Source organism: Lates calcarifer, linkage group LG3 (genome assembly GCF_001640805.2).
Source record: "Lates calcarifer isolate ASB-BC8 linkage group LG3, TLL_Latcal_v3, whole genome shotgun sequence".
NCBI classification, from domain to species: Eukaryota; Metazoa; Chordata; class Actinopteri; family Centropomidae; genus Lates; species Lates calcarifer.
Genome location: NC_066835.1, coordinates 6279687 through 6304117, shown reverse-complemented (window position 1 = coordinate 6304117; position 24431 = coordinate 6279687). Strand labels below are relative to the sequence as shown.

Below are 24431 nucleotides of genomic sequence, written 5' to 3'. Positions count from 1 at the left end.
TAAGAATTGCCAGAAAATGACCAGTGAGTATGAATTATTAAAAGGATCTCACGTATTTACTTATTTTCTGCTTTTCAAAAACTCAGTCTACTTCAAGTCAAAATTTAACCAGGTATATAACACCCATATGGCCAGTGGACTGTAACTACCTGGCAGATTTGATCTATGCATAAATGTGTGTGAGTCTTATTCTTTGTTTATATAGTGCCTAGTGTAGATATAAAACATGATTTTTGTAGGATTACTTGTGTGAATGGTCTTGTTTGCTGAATATACATTAATTACAGTACTGAATAAAGTCAATCACTTACCACATTGTTAACTCATTATGATGTGAATGCTGTACTTCTAGGAGCATTTATGATCCCCTTCCTTATCCTGCTGGTTCTGGAGGGAATCCCATTGCTGCACCTGGAGTTTGCCATCGGTCAGCGCCTGAGGAAAGGCAGTGTGGGAGTGTGGAGATCAATTAATCCCTACTTGACTGGAGTTGGTGGGTCAAAAATAACATTTAAAAAACATTTAAAACTTTTGCGTGTGTGGAATAACCCCAGGAAATGCAGTAACGCCTACCAGTCCACCATTTTGGTCCTGACTAAACATCTAAACCATTAATTGATGGATTAACATGAACTGTGTACAGACATTGATGTCATTTAGCTGAAAGGAGCACTACAAGTACAGCCTCACAGAGGCGCCAGCAAGGCTGCAAACTTTTAGTCCTGTTGAAAATAAAGAGCACCACCACATGACCAATTGTTTCATTCTGTTACAGGTATTGCATCCTTGATCGTCTCATTTTTGGTGGGTATGTACTACAACACCATCATGGCCTGGATCATGTGGTATCTCTTCAACTCCTTCCAAAATCCTCTTCCTTGGAGCCAATGTCCTCTCAATGCTAACAGGACAGGTATGCCTTCATCTGTCTAGATAACAGTCAGAGAGAATAAAAAAACACACATCGGCTGAACAGTCTGTGAACATTTCATTCAAAGGTTGCTGACATACTGTTCATTATGATATGGTTCTTTGCAGGTCTGGTAGAGGAGTGCGCTCGGAGCACCACTGTCGACTACTTCTGGTACAGAGAGACTCTGAACACTTCAGCAGATATCGAAGAGTCTGGGGGCCTGCAGTGGTGGATGGTGCTGGCCCTTGTATCTGCCTGGACTCTGCTCTACGTCTGCTGTATTCGGGGGATCGAGACCACTGGAAAGGTCTGCAAGTCACATTACACCTGAGAAATCTAACATGGGAGAGATCCCTGTTTTTTTTTTTTTTTCAAACATATCTTTGACTCATTTTGTTATTTTCTCATTTCTCAGGCTGTGTACATCACGTCCACTCTGCCATACGTGGTCCTCACCATCTTCCTCATCAGAGGACTGACTCTGAAAGGCTCTGTTGAGGGAATCAAGTTCCTCTTCACACCAGATGTAAGCATTGTTGTAACACACCAAACTACATTTGACCGTGTAATTAATAAAGTGTAAAATTCTTAAAGCTAAAGCTAAAAATAGTTTGACGTTGAGAGAAACAGCTAAAGATAAAAAAAATAAACGTCAACAGATAGTTTGACCCTCTATGACCCTCTATAAAACCACAATTGTTTGGTTTATAATGTGTCAATGAGTGAGCTTTAGAGCTGCTGGTAGGTGGATTTTATGATCTTTGAACAGAACCAGGCTAGCTGTTTTTTAAGCGAAGTTAACTCAAGCGTCATATTTACCATACACATGTCAATTACTTCTGAAATGCAAATGACAAACTGGGTTGTAGTCAGAATAAGCAGAGATAACCACTTTGGCTGAACTGCAGATTTATTGATTCAATTTGATGATTTCAATCACAAGACTCATAAAAGCTGATAGTGAAAGTTCAAAGACTACACTGCCAGGAAATTATGAATGGAGTGCCAAGACATTTTCACTGATAATCCATTGAGAAATTAAATAGGATTAATATTCAGACAGCAACTTTTAAAAACCAGTGTAGCTGACAACATTTAGCATTTGATTTATCATCCAGTCAGTTTTTATGATTCTCTCAACGGCCATTGTTTCTTTAACTCTGTTAATTTTCTCCAGATTTTATTGTGTGCAGTAGACGATTAGATTTCAGATTTCTTTTAAAATAAACAGTACCTTCACATATTAATTATTAACTGTGCCCAAGGCAGTAGGAGATGGCGTTTACTGTCTGTTTTAAAGAGCAGAAATGCTAAAACAGGAAGTAATTATCGTAGGAATCTCAGCTCAGTCTTACTAAGAGAATATCTTTTGATTCTCTTTCAGGTGAATGAGTTAATGAATCCTGCAACCTGGTTGGATGCAGGTGCCCAGGTTTTCTATTCATTCTCTTTGGCTTTTGGAGGTCTTATCTCTTTTTCCAGTTACAACTCCATTCAGTGAGTAACAGCCTCAAGTGCACAGTCACACCATGAGCCCTCTTTTAAACAGTTCTCCTCACATGATCCTAACTGTCTCGTAGCAACAACTGTGAGCAGGACGCCGTTCTCATATCCATCATCAATGGCTGCACCTCAGTGTACTCTGCAACGGTCATCTACTCTATCATCGGTTTCCGGGCCACGCAAAAATATGATGACTGCATGGGAAAGTGAGTTTCAAAAAAAAAAAAACAGAAGCCTTAAGAAACACAGTGTGTTTGGTTTATATCATACTGAGCTCATCTCTCTGGTCTTGTTTGCAGCAACATCTTTAAGCTGATGAATGCCTTCAACTACCCTGAAAACACCATCACAGAAAGCAACTACGACCAGATCCTGGTCCAACTCAACCAAACCAGTCCACATATCATCCAAGGATTGGATTTACAGACCTGTGACATGCAGTTTTTCCTCAGTCAGGTCAGTAGAAAGCAATAAATGTTTGTCAGTTGATTTAACCAAAATCTGTCTAGTTTTAGTCTCATGGAAATGATTCAACAGAGGGTCAATGATTGAAATATTTGGTGTATTCTCCCTCAGGGTGTTGAGGGAACAGGTTTGGCCTTCATCGTGTTCACGGAGGCTATCATCAAGATGCCCTTTTCTCCTCTCTGGGCTGTCCTCTTCTTCATCATGCTCTTCTGCCTCGGCCTCTCGACTATGTTTGGCAACATTGAGGGAGTGGTGGTCCCTTTGCAGGACCTCAGGGTGCTGCCACGAACTTGGCCCAAAGAAGTTTTCTGTGGTAATTTCCCCTTAATTCCCATCTAAAATGAAATACTTTGAAATTTGATCTAGAGATACGAGTCTAACCTTTTGTGTGTGTGTGTGTGTGTGTGTGTTCGTGTTTCTTTTTTTTTTCTTCTCAGGACTGACTTGCTTAATTTCTTTCGCTTTCGGGCTCATATTCGCCCTGCGCTCTGGAAACTACTGGCTAGCTCTCTTTGACAACTTTGCGGGCTCTATCCCACTTCTGGTCATTGGATTCTGTGAAATGATTGCTGTCATCTACATTTATGGCGTGGATAGGTGAGTCTGTCTATTGGTCGGCTACAGATTGGACATTTTCTGAGGTAGTGGGTCTGCCAAAAAAAAGAAAAAAGAAAAGACCTCACAAAGCTGCTGGCATGGCTATAGACTCTTTTGCTTGTTATTGTCATTCAGGCAGGGGAGTGTGAGTGTTTGATACTCAGTGAGGGAGCTGGCGGCTCTAAATACAGTTGAAACAAAGCAGCAAATAACAGTGTATTGTATTCTGACCTTGGAACAGAGATAATGTGTAGCAGTCATCGTAGGAGAGATAAAAAAGTACAGAGTGTATCTTATGATGTAGCAAGACCATAGTGAGGAATGTGGAAATATGCATTTGTGGTCAGTGCTTCAATATTACTGTTGGTGAAATCATGAAAAATGTTACTAATAGGACACAACATGTGATAAAGATTGCAGTATGTTCTGTGTTTGTGCATTAAAGGTTAGATTGGACTGAGGTAACAGAGTGGAGTTCTGTTTCTCTAAGGTCCAGTGCAGTATCAACCTGTTGAAAACACACCAACAGGCTGCTTTATTTACTGTAACTAATAAAAGTGCAAGGTCATCTTTTATTGATGCTTCCCCCCACACTCAGCTGACATAAAGTCTCCCTCTTATTGCTTCCAAACAGGTTTAACGAGGACATTGAGTTTATGATCGGCCACAAGCCCAATATTTTCTGGCAGGTGACATGGAGAGTGGTTAGCCCAGTCATTATGATCTTCATCTTGGTTTTCTACTTTGTTACCCAAGTCACAAAGAGTCTCACCTATTTGGTCTGGGACCAGGAGGCGGTAAGTGTGCTTGTCACAATAGTTTAATTGTTGACAATAAAGTTTAAAGATGGAGGTTTTAATATGTAAAAAGTAGCAGCCCAAAGACGCTTTTTAATCCAGTATGAGAAATTCACCACAAATTTCTTTCTCTTATCCATAATGATTCTATTCTTTTAAAATGTGATACACTGCTGTAAATCAAACCATTTTCTTTTACCCTGGCTGTAGGAGAGCTTCCCCACCCTTGAACCACGTCCATATCCCTCCTTCGTTTACGTCATCATCTTTATCTTGGCTGGTGTTCCCAGTTTAGCCATCCCAGCGTTCGCCTTCTTCAAATTCATCCAGAAGAAATGCTGCAAACAGAAGGACTACAGTGAGAACACAGTGGATACTATCTCAGCCAAAATACAAATGAGTGACAAAATTAAGTTTTAAATAGCTTTTCGTTTGATTATTTAAAAACAAAATGAGTGAAGGTAGACATGTTTTATTGTTGTTTGTGTATTATACTTTTTCTCATGCCCTGTACAATGATAGAAGAGCACACTAATGACAACTGACTGGAAAAGTAGAAATAAATTTGGAAGCATTTTCTGTAAAATACTAAAAACTAATATTACTATTATAATATTAGTTTCCTGCTGTGTCGTGTTTTACATGTCATTATTGTTGTACATTAAAGGAATACTTGGACATTTTGGGAAATACGCTCATTTGCTTTCTTTTTGAGAGTAAGACTAGAGGATTGATACCATTGCTATGTCTTAGCTTAGTATACAGACTGGAACCAAAACAGCTAGCCTGGCTCTATCAGCACATATAAGGCTCTTATTAACACTTTATATCTTGTTCGTTTAATCTATACAAAACACAAAGTGTAAAAATCATTGGTGGTTGAGCCAAGCTAGCTGTTTCCCAGGTTCTACTCTAAGCTAACCTGCTGCTGGCTGTAGCTATATTATATATTTAGCACAAAGATAAGAGAGTGGCATCAATTTTGTCTTATTCTCTGTAAGAAAACCAATAAGCCTATTGCCTAATATTGTAAATGTACTACACACACACACACATATATATATATATATATATATATATATATATATATATATATGAGTGTAGTATACAAAAATAATGTTTTATTGTAATATTATGTAAATAACCTTGGATGGAGGAACAAATTTTGTGTTAAAACTTTGACATATTGTGAGCATGCATAGCTTTTTTAAACCAAAGAACAACTACATTCTTGTCATCAGTACTTTTTAGTCCACTTTTGTGTGGTTTATAGGGTTTTTTTTTTTTTTTTTTTTTTTTTTATTGTGAGGGACAGTTGTAAAAGTTTTAATGTTTGGTGTATATTACAGCACAGCACTGACACTGCCATAAACTGTTATGATGTGTTGAAGAAATAAATCCTGTGGAATATCATGTGCTTACTAGTGCTCTAAAGAATTTTGCCTGACAACACTTGTAAAGAGGTACGCATTTCAGTTTTTTTTCTATCTAACCATTGAAATGTCTAGTTTAATTTCTAATACTAAGATAGTGATTTTGAATGGACTGAAACAATGAATATGATCATCTTCTCCCTGAGAGGTGACAAAGGAGCATCCAGTCACTACGCTTAGTAATGTTTGTTTGTTTGTTTGTTTGTTTGTTTGTTTGTTTATAAGTTAACCAAATCTTATTACAGAATGGTCATGAAATTTTGACTTTTAATTATTAAATTGCATGACTAATTGTCTGCATTGTATATGAAGACAAAAGTTCAGAGTGTGCAGTGGCTAATCAGTGGTCTGCAACAGATAAAGTAAAAGATCATAAACTTGTTTCAACATTGCTGGGTGCTCCTATATAGACATTCTACACTAACACCTCATTAATGCCTCAGCTGTACTGTAGCAGACACTGCCTCCCTGCTTCAGTACACACGCAGCCACCATGAGACTGGTGCTTCCTAACCCAGGACTGGATCTCCGGATCCCTAACTATGAGGATCTCAACAGGATGGACAAGGAGGAGGCCAATGACAGGCCCAAGTGGGACAACAAAGCCCAGTACATCCTAACCTGTGTGGGCTTCTGCATCGGGCTCGGGAATGTGTGGCGATTCCCTTATTTGTGTCAAAGTCATGGAGGAGGTAAGCAAAGACAGACGTCAAGTTGATAAATGATTGACTGCCAAATTAATGTATGGTTGAGGTAACCAGGAATTAACTTATTGTGATCTTTTGGGTATTTATAGCATTTTATGCTTTGTTTTATCTACAATGCAGTATAACTCTCTGAGGAGTTACAAAAGGCCAAAGCGATTGCCAAATATCTGAACCATGAGTTAAAGGGACAGTTAAATATATCACTCATTCTAGAGGAGAATCGCATGAAATTACCATCAAGCTACATTAATGATTCTCAAGAATATGAGGTTTTCTGAATTAATGGCTAACCTTTCATGTCATGACATAGACAAAGACCCTGAGATCAGCTGCACATTGGCTTGAGTTGAAACTGAATGCTAGGAATGCTACACATTCACACTACACAGATCTGTATGCGTGTATATATGTATGCGTTAAGTGGGTCATTGTTATTCTTTTGGAATGCTACCCACTTACCCACAGGAGATAAGATAGATTTCAATGGCATGCATATTTTTTAAGTATAATCTGTTACTTTTCTCTGGGTTGTTAACTTGAGGGGTCAAGCCCATGCAGTTAAATCCACTGTCCAGTGTCCATGTCATCAGTCATAGTAATATGACTAAACTGTCAAAAGTAATACCAATGCTACATTTTAGTTAGCTGTGTTATAAAATTACATTTTTTGTCTATGAAGAAAAACCTCACATTTTATGTGACAACAAATCTGGCACCATTTAGTGTGCTGTGTTCAGTAGTTAATATCTAACTGCTATTAATTACAGTTATTAGCAAAGTTCTTATACATGTCATATTTCAACCCTGCCAACATCCCCACAGGACAACACCTCATCATACTAATTAGATATGCTTTGTCCAAATTACTTACGCCAGCATATAACTTTGGCATGCAGAGAACTGAATAGTGATATTGTCCTACTCCTTTAATTAGGTCTGAGCAGCTAACATGCTGACTATGGCTACACTAACTGATGTTTAGCAGGTGCACTATAATGTTCACCATGATCACTAAGCAAGTTTCCTGACTCAAAGTACAGCTAAGGCTGATGGGAATGTCATCAGTTTTGCATTTGTTCTCATGATGATCTACTCATGACGGTGTTTGATGAATATATCTGCACCAGCTGTGATGGAAATTGCTGTCAAGACAGGTCACTAAAAACTGCAAAGTGGACGTCCTGGTGGCACTAAGAAAAGTCAGGCAATACTGCTGTCGTGGCACTTATTGTGCTGGATTCAGAGGTATTTATGTGTAGAATTCAAGAATTCAAACCACCGATGACACACATTTGTCACATATATTCTCCAGGTGCCTTTTTGATTCCCTACCTGATCCTGCTGGTGCTGGAGGGAATGCCTCTGCTGTTACTGGAGTTTGCCATTGGCCAACGTCTGAGGAAAGGCAGCGTGGGAGTGTGGAGGGCCATTAGCCCTTATCTGACTGGTATTGGTAAGTAAGATAGGGTCTGGAACAAAAGTAAGAGTCTAGCTTCCTGCAAATGTTACATCACAGTTACTGATGCTGCTCCTCAGGTATAGCCTCCATGCTGGTGTCCTTTTTGGTCGGACTGTACTACAACACCTTAATAGCCTGGATCATGTGGTATCTCTTCAATTCCTTTCAAAGCCCACTGCCCTGGAGCCAGTGTCCTCTTAATGACAATGGGACAGGTATTTGAATATACACACATTTTTATCAAACAAATACACATGCACACCAAATTGCATCATTTTTTATGTCTACCTTTTTGTCCCCTCAGAATTTGTACCAGAGTGCCAACAGAGCTCCACCATAGATTATTACTTTTACCGAGTGACTCTAAATAGTTCGGCTTCTATAGCTGACTCTGGAGGAATCCACTGGCCCATAGTAGTCTGCCTGTTAGCTGCCTGGACAGTGGTCGCTATCTGCTGCATAAGGGGAATTAGCACTTCAGGAAAGGTTTGTTGAACCTCCAGTCATTTGACAGTGTGCTAAGCACCACCTACCGTAGTTTATGCTGCTACACCTGTCAAGCTTTTCATTCTCGTGAAGTACATTTACAAGGATAATGGTGGAAGATTTACAACTCAAAATGTTATTTTTCTAACAATGGATGAGATGATTTCTCACATCTACCATTGATTTTGTTGACTAAAAGACAACAGCTGCCAAAAAATTTCATCAGCTCACGGCACTTTTGATCAAACAGTGCCTCCTGCTAACATTAAACTGTTCCCACCTGACTCATAGAACCCTGGACTCTGTAAAGGAATCTTAAATATGCACTTCATGCATGCATGATATCTTGCTAAAAAGACTGAGGTTAAAGCTACATGTTCCAGAAAAAAAGAAACCACCTTTTTAAAAGGTCCACCTTCTTCTTCAACCACATGGACTCCACTTTAACATGTGGGGAAATCCAAAGCTTGACAGGCCTGGTCCCTGGTTACAGTTAGATTTGATTAGATGTCTGGGTGAAGGGTTTTAACAAATGATCAATTATGATACATTTCTGTATTCCCTCAGGCAGTGTACGTCACAGCCATCCTGCCTTACATAGTGCTGGGTATCTTCCTGATCCGAGGACTGACTCTTAAAGGAGCCCTGAGTGGAATAAAGTTCCTCTTCACACCAGATGTATGTTTCAAATCTTGATACAAAAAAAGTATGTTGTACCTCAGAGCTCAAAGCCACATCACAATGTATGCATCGCTCTTGCAGGTGGAGGAGTTGATGAAACCAACAACTTGGCTGGATGCAGGTGCCCAGGTCTTTTACGCCTTTGGTTTGGCATGGGGAGGCCTCATCTCCTTCTCAAGCTACAACCCTGTTCAGTAAGAGACATTGAGAGGATTTGTTGTGTTTTGTAACCACACAGCAGTTGAGCTCTTACTTAGCTCACTTCAATTAAAATAAAGAGATCATAGTCATTGTCAGACATGATGTGTCCTGAATCTTTTGCTTCTTTTCCCAAGCAACAACTGCATGCAAGATTCTGTGATCCTGTCAGTGGTAACTGGCTTCACCTCAGTCTATGCTGCCGCAGTCACCTACTCCATCATTGGCTTCAGGGCCACTGAGAAATATGACAGCTGTATTAGTGAGTGAGTACAGTTAAGTGAGTTCAGATTATCCATCCATCATAACACCACTTTCACCAGGACCAACATATAAAAATTTCAGTTTGTCAAGTACTTTAGTTCATGACCAAATACCTGCAAAACTAATATAATCTAGTCAGTCTCAGCTGTACGTTGTGTTTAATGCTAAAAAAAAACAATAGCCTGCTAACATGCTTAGCAAAACATTATACCTGTTAAATATCATCATCATGTTAGCATTGTCACTGTGAGCATGTTTGCATGCTAAGATGAACATTTAACAGAATGACTGTAGACCCTTCTGAGTACAGAGTTTGCTTGCTGATGCAGAAGAGCCATAAAAACACAAAAAGAAAAATCTTTGCTAAAACAACATAACTTTGGAAAATACCCAGTTGTGTAAAACAGGCTGCTGAAACCTCATATTAGCTTCAGCTGTACTTTGAAATGCATTTTTTAATTGGATGAGGTCCAACTTTTAGCATCACACCAGCAGGGGTCACTTTACAGTGAGAAGCTATGGACAGGAGGAATGATTAGAGTGAGATGTAACTCTTTGAACATATAAATGAGCATGTGAGTACTGCAGGGTCAGGGTTAGGGTTAGACTTGAAAAATCTGAACCTATTCTTTAATGTGGACTCCAGTAATCCAGCGGTACTAATCAATGATATTTTGTTTCTAGAAACATCATGACGTTACTAAATGCATTTGGTCTTCCTGAAGACAACATCACTACAAGCAACTACGAGTCAGCGCTCAATCATCTCAACAGCTCCTATCCTGACATTGTTCTTGGACTGGACATCAAAACCTGTGACATGCACAAACTTCTCAGCGAGGTAACTATAGTGATGAATATTTCTCAGATTCCCAAGTTATTATTGTTGTTTACTCTAATCTACAATGTGACTAACATGTGTTTGTCCAGGGAGTGGAAGGATCAGGTTTGGCCTTTATTGTGTTTACAGAAGCCATCACCAAGATGCCTGGTTCCCCAATTTGGTCTGTCCTGTTTTTCCTCATGCTTTTCTGCCTGGGGCTCTCAACTCTGTTTGGTAACATTGAAGGGGTAGTGGTCCCCTTGAAAGACCTGAATGTATTCCCCAAAAACTGGCCCCACGAAGCACTAACTGGTAAAATGGTTTTAAAAATCATGTATTAAGGAAACTTCTTTAATGTTTGTCTGCGCTTCCTATTTTAACACAAGCTCCCTTGTGTTTCAGGAACAACATGTGTTGTCTCCTTCATCATCTGCCTCCTGTTTGCGCAGCAATCAGGGCTGTATTGGGTAACTCTCTTTGACAGCTTTGCTGGGTCTGTTCCCCTTCTGACCATTGGATTGTTTGAGATGATAGCTGTCGTTTACATCTACGGCATAGACAGGTTAGTACTATTTTAGCAACACAGTATCTTTTTGTAATTGCTTTACGTCTTGATATTTGCTGCAAAATGACATAGCACCAAAAAAAAACTACTAAAAACCCTATTGTGTGTCAGGTTCAATGAGGACTTGGAGTTCATGGTCGGACGTAAGCCCTCCATCTTCTGGCAGATTTCATGGAGGCTCATCAGTCCCCTAATTGTCCTGGTTATTTTAGTTTTCTACCTGGTGACCCAGGCCCAAGAAAAGCTTACTTATTTGGTCTGGGACCCCAACTCTGTAAGTACACAAACTCTGTCAGCTCAAATATCAGCATAAGAATTAATGCTCTCATATTGCAAGATACACAAATTACATGGCATGTCAGAAGTTTTAGGTAAATATTTATTCTCTATTGTACTGTATAAACTTCACCATGAACCTCAGTGTGTTTCATCAAGGTGTGGAGGCCTATGCATGCTAAACTATACTGCTTTATGTTGTACAGGTGGAGTTTCCATCTCTGGCATCAGTACCGTACCCCTCATGGATCAGTGCAGTCATATTTCTTTTGGCAGGAGTCCCCAGTCTGGCAGTGCCTGTCTACGCATTATGTAGACTGATCTTTAGCTGCTGCAGAAAAAAAATTGTTTCCAGACAAAAAATGAATTTTTGAATGAACAAATTTTCTACTATACTTCAGAATACAACAAAGAGATTAGATTATTTAATATGTCTCGTTAAAATCAATTTAACATTATTTGAATTCCAATGTTTTGTCAATTTAGGTCCATGCATGGGATTGTAAAGCATAATGCTGTTGTTTTATTGACTTGGTAGAGTATCATATTCCTGCTCATATTCTGTGCAGTTTTATGGCTGCTGTATAGTATACTTGTTCACTGCACAGGTTTATCTGCTAATATGGTTTCTTGTTTATAGAGGGGTGTATTATTTTGTAAATTTATTGTTTTGCTGTTGAAATAATTTTTGTGTCAGTGTTATATAATTAACCTCTGGAACTGGAGAAAATTTTTAATGAAAAATGTGGGAAATATCCTCTAGTTTTAGAAATGACTGCCCATCAAAAGATAAACAATAAAGCAAATAAAAAGGTGTTTGTTTTTTTTTAATGAAAATTGGCAGAATTTGAGCATTTTTTGGATCTTAAGATGAGGATGTTTCAAAGATCTGTTTGAGCGGTTTGACATCACTTTGGTGTGTGTGGGACCTAACCATACAGTATGAATGTTAAAACATGCAGGAGAGAAAGAGCAGCTAACTGGCCAGGAGAGGGAGACATCACATTGACAGAACACAGGGTGGTGGGACAGAACAGAAACAAAGCACAACAAAGGACACTCTGCATATGATGGAACAGAGAAGAAAGAAGAAATGTGAAATGCCCTCCAACTGTGCTATTATTAACAGACAGCTATCACAATTACTATCAATAAATCCCTTATTCAAGCACTCATCCACGCCTTTGTGATAATAAACAAATGAAGACTGATATGGTTTGATCAGCAGTCTGTGGTGCTGATAGATTATGCACTAAATCATATTTGCAGCTAATAATAAGTAACTTAATTAACTAATCATGACTATAAAATCACTTTTATTGAAGTGTGTTCTAGCAAAACTGAACTTTGCCTCTTACTCATTTAATGCTCATAGTCAGCTGCCAAACTATTGTCCTTTAATGATTCACAAAAATATGTGCTGATGTATTATATAATAACTGAATCCTACTGAAGCATTCATCATCAGGTCACTCATTAATATGAGTAAACCCCCATTGTAGTCTTAACATGAAACTGAGTGATTTCTGTCAAGGCTCATGAATTGTTACATCATCATAATCGTACACTGTATTCTGGGGTGATTTCAGATGTTAGCTCCTTCTGTACTTTTCTCTTAATGTGAAAAAATAATAGATGTGGTGTGTGTGGTTTTTGTTTTAGAATATGGTATCAAATGTTACAAAATATTTGGGATGTCCCCGCATGATTAAAATAAAGCACATTACAGCTTGTAGAACTGCATAATAAAACATTGTAATACAGTCTGAACATTACAATTTCGTTTCTTTAACATATCAATGAAATATTCGGATACCTGTACTGAGATATGTAAATATAAATATGTAGGTACAGGGGAGGAACACAAGAAGTACACAAGAGGGCAAAAACTCAATAAATTAGTCTTTAAGCTTTTTTAAAAATCACAAACTAAATAATTACAGTTATATTGTTACAAGACAGGAGAACAAAGGGGAAAGTAATAGTGCTGATATTGCAGTTACATTAGTTATGGTATAGTTTATTTCAATTTTTTTGGAGTACTGATTCATTGACATTTGGTTTACATTGTAACAGACGTTAACCTCTTGCAGTAAAAGTAGCTATAAAATTGTTACATTTATTGTTAACTGGTTTCAATGGACACGTGTCAATGTAGGCTCAGTTTCGGGGCCTAGGCCACGGTTCAATAAAGTACCGCTCCTATTGTTTTGGAGCTATTTCATCATTCACAGGTACTGCTGTAGGGCTTGAGTTACTCAAACTGCCATCCTCCCTCCCACCTATCAGCTAGCTTGTATGGTTTGTCTTTGCCTATGAATCACTTACAGAGGTCTCTTCTCCTCCTGGAACTTGTCAGTGTCTGACAGAGACCCACAGCACCGAGGAAGGTATAACCCTAGTTCTGGGCTTAACCTCGGCTGCAGTGGCTCTTGTCCTAACCAATCTAATGCTATACCCTCTCTCTCTAAGGACATAGATTTGAATATCTAAAGAGTTCTTACCAGGAAGTAGTAGGAGAAGCTTTGAATCAGTGGACTGAGATGAAAAAAATGATCAAAATGATCTACTTAAGTGTCATTTAGCACAGCAAGCAGAGTACAGAGTCCTGTAAAACTGGATAAAGTCCTGTCTAGCTGAAGAACAATCCATACATGGTATACAATTCAAATACAAGATATTTCATAGGCTCAACACTCAAAAGCATTTCATATTATGTTACGTTAAAAACAAAACATTTCATTGGTCACATTGAACATGCACTCAGTGTTCACGCGGCCATCACGTACTCAGCATAAGCAAAAATCCTGTTTTCTTAGAACTTACCCAGACACCCGTTATTTTTAGAGTAGGGCATGACAAACTGCCAGCAGCAGGTGTTGATCTTTAAACACAGACAGCATATGCAACTGCTAAACAACAGCATTAAACAATATGCAACATTTGAACACCAGCTCTCAAATATCTTTTCAGCTCTCTCCTTCTTACAGTTGGAGGTTAGGCAGAATAGACACCTGACCTTCGCTCTCTCTCAACAGTATGTTTATAACATGATGGAAAATTACAAGGTAAAGTGATGTAGTTTTAACATTCACTGTCAGATGTATATGACAATTAAAACTGATCTTAGAGGAGAAGTTTAAGGTCCCTTTATGGCCTGTCATATCTTTATATTATTCTAACCTCTTGTCTTATAAAGACAATGATGACTGAACAAAAACAGAATACGTGACATGTCTGGAACACAGCACGTCTTCAACAGAATCTTATGTCTTCATCACCAGAATCTGATGAAGACCGGTTGATAAAATGTTAAAATGTTTGCTATTACCTGCTTTATTTACAGTATAACCGTGTGTTCTAGATCTCGTCACCCAAGCAGTCCCTCATTCACCCAGTTTTGCCTCTGACGTTATGTCATATTTGTCGTGGTAATTTTCCAGAGCATATTAGACCCCCTTTACGGTGGGGCCTCAGGATTAGATGATAAAACAGGACCCGCCTTACGGCCCTTATCCGCTCAGCTGATATTGTGTTTCAGTGCTGAATTCCAAACAAAATAAATCAGCACAACATGTTGATGGACAGTAAGACTGGAAATTCTGGGGGTAATTGGAGTACTGGGGCCCTGGGATAGTTGCCAGCTTGGTAATTCAGCCTTAGGTATGCAAAGTGTTACTTACTTCAGCAACAATTACACGGCACAGTCTATAGCACATTAATGCACAGTGCCTTCACACATTAATTGTTAAAAATTGACCAAGAAATAGTGCTTACAGTCAGCTTTGGTAGTAAGATCTAAATCTCAGGTTTGTTTTACTATGAGCTCATCCAACCCTCTATTATCTCTGAATAAGTTCATAAATCCAGTGACATGGTTGAAAGCAGGTGCACAAGTTTTCTTCCCTTCGACCTACTTGGAGATTTCATCTCATTCTCTAGGTGAAACTCTACTCAGTGAGTGACTGCCTCAGCTCTAAAGTTAGAGTTGGTGCAGCGACCCCCTCTATTCAACAGTCCTCTTCACATGATCCCCCTTCATAAGATTCTTGAAGTAATAACTCAGCAAGACTGGTAGTATAAAAATAAAACTACAGAGTGTGCACTAGCTAATCTGAACTGCACCAACTGGATAGTAAAAGATCATAAACACGTCTCAACTTTGCCGCAGTGCAGACTACAAGCCCTCATTTCAACTTCCAAGAACGATACTGTTAACATCTTTGCTCTAGCAGGGTTGCAATGAGGCTGGTATTTCCTAACCGAGGACTGGATCTCAGGATCCCTAACTATGAAGATCTGGAGAGGCTGGACAAGGAGGAGGCCAGTGACAGGCCTAAGTGGGACAACAAAGCCCAGTATATTCTAACCTGTGTGGGCTTCTGTATTGGGATTGGCAATGTGTGGAGATTCCCTTACTTGTGTCAAAGTCATGGAGGAGGTAAGCAAAGATTTTTAAAAAATGGTAAAGGGACATCTTATGATATGACAGTGTATGGACTGTCAATACTTAAATGACTGTAAGTAACAGCGAGGGCTCTCCTGATTTTCCTGGGTCTAATTCTAGCAGTGCAATATTAATATCATGGTTGCAAATGCCAGTTGTGATACAAGATATCAAAAGTGTGAACGCTTTCACTTTAAGAGAAATGATGGTGAGAGGCGGGAATTTCATTTTCTTATTTACTGCAAAACAAAAGACAGGACATTGACAGGATAAGACAGGGAGAACAAAACAACAAATACAGCACAGTTACAAAAGAAAAAAGGGGTGTAAGGGATTTAAGTTATCATATGCTTTGAGTGTCAACTTGGCGCAAGTGTGTGCATGTGTACATCTGGGTGTGTTACAGACCGAGTCCTTGAAATTTGTTAGTGGTGAGAGAGAAGCTATGGGTGAGAGCAAACTAAATACAGAGTAATGCTAATAGTACTTTTTGCCACTACAAATGCTCCTACTACCACTACAACTATGGTGGCTTGGCAGTATGAGCATCTTCTCTGCTCTGTTACTGCCATGTTTCCAGCACTGTTATACTGTTTATATGTGTGTTTGTTTTTGGCTGTTGTAACTGATATCCAGCTTTGGATCACCCCCACTGGAAAGACTCCCATCTTTGCAACCTGAGACTGATCACGTTGTCAGACAGCTCAATTGCAAAGATAGCTTTGTAGAGGTTATTTCATGTTGAGAGCGTCAAAAACTGCACAAGACAATAAAATCAAGCACTATATCCATTAAATCTGGGTTTGTGTGATGGACTTTGGGACGTGGGACGTGTTTTCAGGGATTTCCTTATTATGAAACACAATGACTGATATTGGAGCCATCAGAAAAATCCAATTTCCCAATTGTTATAACTACCTGGACGTTGACATTGAATTTCATTTACAAATGAGCAACTGCAACAAAAATAAATTGTATACACAGCATTAGAGCCACAATTTGTGACCACTAAAACAAGCAAGTGTTGCAAACTGTCTTACTAGCTTGTAAGCTAGTGTTCACTCGTAACAAATACCAGTGACATGGACCACTTGGAAGGGATGCCAGAAGTTGAAATAAAACTGTCAATGGCAATAACTGTACAATAAACTAATGAACTATTTTTAGTTTTTAGATAGTGCTATTGCCTTATAACTACAGCAATGGAGCTTTCCAAAGGGGTTGCAGCCAAGTCTTCCTGGGGTTATACAGAAGAAAAACAGCAATAATGGCTTGGAAATCTAGAGCACAAATTGCTAAATTGAGTAAACAAATTAAGAAACACATTAACACATTAATATATTATTATTAATAAAGTGTGTGCTGATCTTAGCAATGCATATGATTAGCAAATGAGAGCAAATTCAGTTTAGGGGAAGTTTTGAGGTAATTTCTCTGAAAAATCAGCAGACCCAACAGACAAAGGGGAGGTAGGCCAAGGATAGCACGAGTCCAGTAATGACAGAGAGGAAGAATACCCAGAAAGGCAGTCCTTTGTGCACTCAGTGACTCAGCACAGAAGTCACAGGTACAAGCTAACAACCCAACCAACTCCTGCATGTAGAAAACGTCAGCCTACAACAGGTGGGTCTGGCACAAGGGTCATTAATATTATTACGCACTGTTCACAAATGGGGCCCTGTGGGAATGTTTTACAACACAGGCTAAACCTTATACTCAACATCCAAGCTTTATTTGTTTGTGTAAGCACTTCTGTATCTGGGATGCTTAAAAGGCCTATGATTGTCAGATATTCAGAAATACTTATGTAATATTTTACCACTAGTCACATATATTCTCCAGGTGCCTTTTTGATTCCCTACCTGATCCTGCTGGTGCTGGAGGGAATGCCTCTGCTGCTACTGGAGTTTGCCATTGGTCAACGTCTGAGGAAAGGCAGCGTGGGAGTGTGGAGGGCCATTAGCCCTTATCTGACTGGTATTGGTAAGTAAAAAAAAAAAAAAAGTGGCAGCAGAACACAATTGCTGTGAGTTTAATATCACAGTTAATGTTTCTGCCTCTCAGGTATAGCCTCCATGCTGGTGTCCCTTTTGGTCGGACTGTACTACAACACCTTAATAGCCTGGATCATGTGGTATCTCTTCAATTCCTTTCAAGACCCACTACCTTGGTCCCAGTGTCCTCTCAATGACAACGGGACAGGTATTTGGAAATACACACACATACTCAAGCACACTAAGCAAACACCCAAACTCCACTCATGATTAAAAACATTTTCAGAGCTCTATTTCTTGCCCCTGCAGAATTTGTACCAGAGTGTCAACAGAGCTCCACTGTGGATTACTATTTTTACCGAGTGAGTCTGAATAGTTCGGCTTCTATAGCTGACTCTGGAGAAATCCACTGGCCCATGGTAGTCTGCCTGTTAGCTGCCTGGACAGTCATCTGTATCTGCTACATACGGGGGATCAGCACCTCTGGCAAGGTTTGTTGAGCCTGTTGTTACATACTTTCCATTACTGAATCAACAGAATCAATATTATTTAATGTTTCTCCACCTTGACATACACTCAGGCAGTGTACGTCACAGCCATCCTGCCTTACATAGTGCTGGCCATCTTCCTGATCCGAGGACTGACTCTTAAAGGAGCCCTGAGTGGAATAGAGTTCCTCTTCACACCAGATGTATGTTTCAAATCATTAGCATGAAAAAAGACAATTACATATGGTATCTTTTAAACAAAGATAAATCAGTGTATTGTGCCTCTTCCATGCAGGTTGATGAGTTGGTAAAACCAACAACTTGGCTGGATGCAGGTGCCCAGGTCTTTTATGCCTTCAGTATAGCATGGGGCGGCCTCATCTCCTTCTCAAGCTACAACCCTGTTCAGTAAGAGACCTGCTGTGTTTTATAACCACACAGCAATTCAGCTCTTTTTAGCTAATTTCATTCAAAATAAAAATATATAGCAGCCGTTGTCAGGCATGGTATGTCCTGAAACTTTTACCTATTTTCTTTTCCCAAGCAACAACTGCATGCAAGATGCTGTAATCCTGACTGCAATAACTGGCTTCACCTCAGTCTATGCTGCCACGGTCACCTACTCCATCATTGGCTTCAGGGCCACTGAGAAATATGACGGCTGTATCAGTGAGTAAGTACAGTTAATTACGATGTTTTGACACAGTTAAGTAACTTTTTTAATATTTTGATAATGATGATGATGATATATGTGTATTACACTCATACTCATATGGACAAAAACTTATGGAGTTTATATATAAGTTTTTGCCATAGCTATAGTCAACATTAGCATTAACAGCTGTTTACTGACTCTAAGCAACACTACTCCTTTATCCTCTCATGTTGGACTGAGGGCAGACTGAATGCTACAGTGACTCACAATTGCAAAGTGGTATTATGAGACGGGACAGGGCTAGGTGGTTAGCGTGCTAACTTCAGTAGAAGAAAAGAAGTGATACAACTAGAGGCAACGAGTTAACATTGCCATTGCTTTCCACTGCTGGAGACAGTTCTTGGCGAATAAAGGAATGAAGTTTGGTGCTGCACTGGCAACGTTTCCTAGACTGGTAAGTAAACAGCTGTTAATGCTAATATTGGCTGTGTAGAAATAGCAAAATCTTACATATAGCACCTTTAAAGAATGGGTATTTTCATGTCTCACGGTAATGTTGGTGTTTTGTTTATATCAGTAAGGTCTTTAAAGACTCTGGTAAAAATGTGTCTTTTCAAACATATTTTTTGAATTATGGTAACTTGACAAACAAAATGCTCCAGTAAAGCAGTGTTAATAATCAGTGACATATTTTAATTGTAGAAACATCATGACGTTACTAAATGCGTTTGGTCTTCCTGAAGACAACATCACTGCAAGCAACTATGAGACAGAGCTGAATCATCTCAACAGCTCCTATCCTGACACTGTTCTTGGACTGGACATCAAAACCTGTGACATGCACAAACTTCTCAGTGAGGTAACTATAGTGATGAATATTTCTCAGATTCCCAAGTTATGATTGTTGTTTACTCTAATCTGCATTGTGTTTGCTCAGGGAGTGGAGGGAACAGGTTTGGCCTTTATTGTGTTTACAGAAGCCATCACCAAGATGCCTGGTTCTCCTGCCTGGTCTGTCCTCTTTTTCATCATGCTTCTCTGCTTGGGAATCTCAACTCTGTTTGGCAACATTGAAGGGGTGGTGGTCCCCTTGAAAGACTTGAATATGTTTCCTAAAAAATGGCCCCAAGAAGCACTGACTGGTATTCAGTTTTGTAGTTAAATCAGTCTACATGTCAGCTTTGCAGATGAAGTGACTGTCTGGTTTCTGTTTTAACACAAGATCCCTTGTTTGTGCATGTGTGTTTCAGGAACAACATGTGTTGTCGCCTTCATCATCTCCATTCTGTTTGCGCAGCAATCAGGGCTGTATTGGGTAACTCTCTTTGACAATTTTGCTGGATCTGTTCCACTTCTGACCATTGGATTATTTGAGTTGATAGCTGTTGTTCACATCTACGGCATAGACAGGTAAGTGTATAAAACTCCTGCATTTGCTTATAATGGCATTGTATAATATTGTACAGCCTACTACAAAATTACCATATTAGCAGCCACATTTGCTCTCTCTTCTAGTGGCAAGTGAATCAATAATTATCCACATAATGTATCTAGCTTAAGCTGTACTAACCAATATTCTTACATGAACAATGGAAAGAATGACCTAGTATAATGTGAAAGGGGTCATCTCTAGTGATAAATCCACAGATGAAGATCATCCTAATGTGCAGTTTACCTCTGCTCTACAGACTGTTTTAGCACGCTTCAGCCCTCCTATTTATTGGATCCATTTTACTATACTCAGCGAGATGTGTTTTGTAGCCTATATGTTATATCTTGTATGTGCTGCTGTCTTGGCCAGGACAACCCTGTAAAATACACTTTTAATTTCTGCAAGGAACTTTCCAGATTAGAATATAAAAATCTATTTTAAACCTTTTTGTGCATCAGGTTCAATGAGGACTTGGAATTCATGATTGGACATAAGCCCTCCATCTTCTGGCAGATTTCATGGAGGTTCATCAGCCCTCTAATCATCCTGGTTATCTTAGTTTTCTACCTCGTCACCCAAGCCCAAGAAGAGCTCACCTATTTAGTCTGGGACCCCAACTCTGTAAGTACACAAACGCATACCAGTCATCTGTGTGATCATTAATATTTTGATATATCAGATCTGATCTCAGTGTCAGTATCATGTTGCTGACAGTACAGCATATAATGATCAGTCTAATCAGTACTAATCATACTGTATCGTGGTTTACAGGTGGAGTTTCCAACTCTGGCATCAGTACCGTACCCGTCATGGATCAATGCAGTCATATTTTTTCTGGCAGGAGTCCCCAGTCTGGCAGTGCCTGTCTACGCATTATATAGACTGATCTTTAGCTGCTGCAGAAAAAAAAAATGTATCCAGAAAAAAAATGAGCCAAATTTGTGATTAAAACATCAGGAAATTCAAAATACAACAAAATGCATGATAATTTAATTTGTTGTACTGCTTTCATAACTGTTAGCTATATTTTACCTACAATTGCAAACTGTGAGAGATACATTATTGATGCACTTTAGTAAATTGGTCACATTTCTGCTCATGTTTTGTGCCATTTCATGGCTGTTCTACCAATAATACGTTTTTTGATGATATTGTATCTTGTATTGTATTTTTTTTTTTTTAATTAAAGGCAAGACATTACACTATTTTCCACCTATCCATATTCTACAGCTGCTGATAATGTTCAACAAGGGGCTATACTTTTGTATATGAGTGCAGCTTGCTTGTGAGTTTTGGTATTAAAATTTTTTTGTCACTCTAAAACATAAGTTTACTCTTTACTTTGATCAGAATCATACCTTCACACAATTAAATCCCCAGTAACTTGAAAACATACTCATAGCACATACTCATACTGTAGGTGATTTCAAGATTATTTCTCAAATATATAATAAAACCACCACTAGATTTTTTTATGTCATTTGGGTGTGTGTGGGCCCTAAGTATACAGTGCAGTGTTGAGAAATGACACAGAGAGGCAAACTGGCAAAGAGAGGGATAGAGAGAATATTTCACAGTTCATCTAGTAGGGACTCCGGATTTGATACATGTTAATCAGTTAAATTTATAAGTGCTGGTTGGTGTTTTTTTTTTTTTTTTTTTTTTTTTTTAATTACTGAATCAGGCAAGCTGTTTCCCCCTGCTTCCAGTCTTTATGCTAGGCTAAGCTAATTGCCTGCTAACTCATGAGAGTGCTATTGATCAACTCATCTAACTCTCTCTAAGTGTCAAGCTAGTGTTCTAATGTAATGGGCTCCTCAAAAATAACAGGCACCAGTCTGGTTTAAAAGGGCCTGAACTGCCACTGAGATACACATATACAGTAACTAATCATAACCCTGAGGAAAATTGAAACATTTAATTTGCCTTTGAATGTGTACCAGAGTAGAAACAGATCAGGTCATCAGAAAAGCTAGTTTCAAAGGGTAGGATCAAATGCACCCCCCTGGAAACACTGGAAAACCACCACCTGATGACTTGACAGGTCTGGCTATAGTTAATGCTAAGAAATGTTCATTATTGAAAATAAGGCTGGCTCTCTTTTAGCGTATGTTGCTACATGAACACTGTCAATCAGTTTGGGAGTGTCAGCAGGTTCACATCTCATGTTTTGAATTTTGGTGATGGGACAGCTGCTTTGGTTACATTTGGACTACGGCTTGTGTCTCCAAGATGACACATATTTTGATCACAATCACTTGATGAATGTTAAGATTTCTACTTGGAGGATCAGGATCAGGATCACAGACGAGGAGAATCTGGAGTACCAGCAGCATCATCTCTGTACCAGCAGAGCCTCATCTGTCCAACCAGTATGTGGTCTAGATGGACAAAAAAGTACTTGCTATTTCTTTAAAGAGGTAGAAACCGGCTGATTGGTCATTTATTAATTAAAGTGGAGGCCAGGGGCTTGTCACCAGCTATGATGAGAAACATCAAAAAGCTGGAATCCAAAGCCTAAAACCACATCAGCTTTATCCTCCCCAGCTTATGGCTGGTGACCCGTGTCATTGCGAAACCAGATCTGAACACAGACAGAGCTGTGGTGAAAGAATCAACCATCTGATAGTCTGATGGAACTTATCACTAGAGCAGTGATAAGAACTTCTACAAACTACAACACCAGAAGAACCAGAATAAAAGGAGGCAGAGAATTACTCTAAAAACCAAGTCTTTCTCAAAAATCTCAAATGCCTCGGGGACCTAAAGCAAGAAATCAAACTGAGCTGGGAACTGAGCTGCCGCTCAAAGTCAAGCTGGGTGAGGCTCTGCCTAACATCCTGGCTGTATAGAAAGGAGCTGATGGAGGATGGTAAGGTTGCCTTGTTGGCCTGCAGCCTCATATCTCAAGTCTTCTGTGAGGTTTGTGGCCCATCAAAAGAGAGGAAACCGAGTCAAGAGGTCTTCTCTGCCGAGATTACTGAGCCACCAGAGCCTGAAAAGTTGTTTTCTTGGCTCTGTAAACCTGCCAAATGGAGGAAAACGTGGATGCACCGTCATCTCAAACATCAACTTTCTACACATTATGTTATGTTTTTTTTTTTTTTCATTTTCTTTATTCCTGCACATTTCTTGATTTTCATTATTTCTTTTAATAAATAACTTTACTTTCAAAAATGCCTTCAACACTATCATCAGACATTTTTTGTTGTATTGCACTTATCTATGAAGTGACTGAAGTATAGGAGAAACATGTTCAGGTTTGCAAGGACACACACAATATTGGGGCTTTGCAGGAGCATGTTTACACCAGCAGGTGGCAGAAACAGACAACTTCTTGGAACTGAATTAGTTCAGGAAGATAATACAGATGCCAGTCTTACTTTTATCAAATGTAGGAGAAACTTTATTCACATAAAAAGTCATGTTTGTACTTGTGGGAAACACAGCCACTCCTGAAAAGAGATCCACTTCACACAGGTGATTGTTTCAAATATGGGCCAAAATATTCAGCTTTAAATGGATGCAGTCATGAAAGATTTCAAGCTGCACCATCAATATTTTTATATTTAAGGACATGTTCACTGTAGTCAGGTACCCATTTACACATTAAAACCTGTAATAACTTTATCTGAAGCTAATACAAGACTTTAGGAGCCTGAATTAGTCAAATTCCAAAGTAACAGACAGCTTTCTTGTTGTGGTATAGTGGAGTGATAGCAATATAATAGGTTAGACTGTCTCTTCTCACATGACAGTGTGAACAGACTAGCAGTTCTGATGCAAGTTACCGTTGAAAAAATCAGTTATTTAAGGAAATAAAAGAAGAAGAACAGCAACAACAAAGCAATATCAATTTAACTCCTGATGGACTTCTCCTCAGTGATTATATCCTCACATCACTCGAGGAGAACATTAGCAACACTGATGAGAACAATTGAAATTTTTATTGTTATTGTGTAACTCTACACAGACTTAAGAAAACCATGATGGCAACAAGATGACCTAAAACCTCTTTGAACTCATTTAATTAAAAGCCAGGTGGTGAAGATAAGCAGCGTTAACTAAAACTTCAATCTATCAAAACATCACTCAGTCAGATCCTTTTTTCCCTCCCTTCAGATTAACATGTACTGTATGCACTGCAAAAAAGTAGCTTCAAATAATGAAATGCACTCATCTTGGGCCAGCTCAAAAAGTCTCAAAAACAATAACAGCTTGTGTTGTTCAGATAACGGCTGCCAG

At 39.0% G+C, this 24431-nt stretch overlaps 3 protein-coding genes across 6 annotated transcripts in view; all 3 read left to right on the top strand.

Moving 5' to 3' along the window:
* LOC108900388 (sodium-dependent neutral amino acid transporter B(0)AT1) overlaps positions 1–5686 on the top strand; it is a 244075-nt gene extending 238389 nt beyond the window's left edge. For all 3 annotated transcript variants that reach the window (XM_051065670.1, XM_051065681.1, XM_018701401.2), the window contains 11 exons: positions 353–493; positions 776–913; positions 1039–1220; positions 1329–1439; positions 2298–2410; positions 2494–2622; positions 2716–2872; positions 2993–3197; positions 3322–3481; positions 4116–4278; positions 4489–5686. In XM_051065670.1, coding sequence (XP_050921627.1) covers positions 353–493; positions 776–913; positions 1039–1220; positions 1329–1439; positions 2298–2410; positions 2494–2622; positions 2716–2872; positions 2993–3197; positions 3322–3481; positions 4116–4278; positions 4489–4698 — 1709 coding nt within the window. In that variant the 3' untranslated portion in view covers positions 4699–5686. The remainder of the gene's footprint in view (positions 1–352; positions 494–775; positions 914–1038; positions 1221–1328; positions 1440–2297; positions 2411–2493; positions 2623–2715; positions 2873–2992; positions 3198–3321; positions 3482–4115; positions 4279–4488) is intronic.
* LOC108900390 (sodium-dependent neutral amino acid transporter B(0)AT1) lies at positions 5668–12345 on the top strand. Its single transcript, XM_018701403.2, has 13 exons — positions 5668–5741; positions 6155–6403; positions 7731–7871; positions 7955–8092; positions 8182–8363; positions 8931–9041; positions 9126–9238; positions 9380–9508; positions 10191–10347; positions 10437–10641; positions 10732–10891; positions 11006–11168; positions 11377–12345. The coding sequence occupies exons 2-13, from the start codon at positions 6205–6207 to the stop codon at positions 11542–11544; spliced, it is 1866 nt and encodes a 621-aa protein (XP_018556919.1). The 5' UTR covers positions 5668–5741; positions 6155–6204; the 3' UTR covers positions 11545–12345.
* Positions 12346–15263: 2918 nt separating this feature from the next.
* LOC108900389 (sodium-dependent neutral amino acid transporter B(0)AT1) lies at positions 15264–21514 on the top strand. 2 transcript variants are annotated; one of them, XM_018701402.2, is made up of 12 exons: positions 15266–15611; positions 17460–17600; positions 17682–17819; positions 17921–18102; positions 18192–18302; positions 18395–18507; positions 18644–18772; positions 19457–19613; positions 19692–19896; positions 20005–20164; positions 20645–20807; positions 20958–21514. In XM_018701402.2, exons 1-12 carry the CDS (start codon positions 15413–15415, stop codon positions 21129–21131), a joined length of 1872 nt encoding a protein of 623 aa, XP_018556918.1. In that variant the 5' UTR covers positions 15266–15412; the 3' UTR covers positions 21132–21514. The 2 variants fall into 2 exon arrangements, 1 of the variants encoding a protein (XP_018556918.1); XR_007808954.1 differs by lacking the exons at positions 19692–19896; positions 20958–21514 and having other exon boundaries at positions 15264–15611; positions 20645–20793.
* Positions 21515–24431: the final 2917 nt, after the last annotated feature.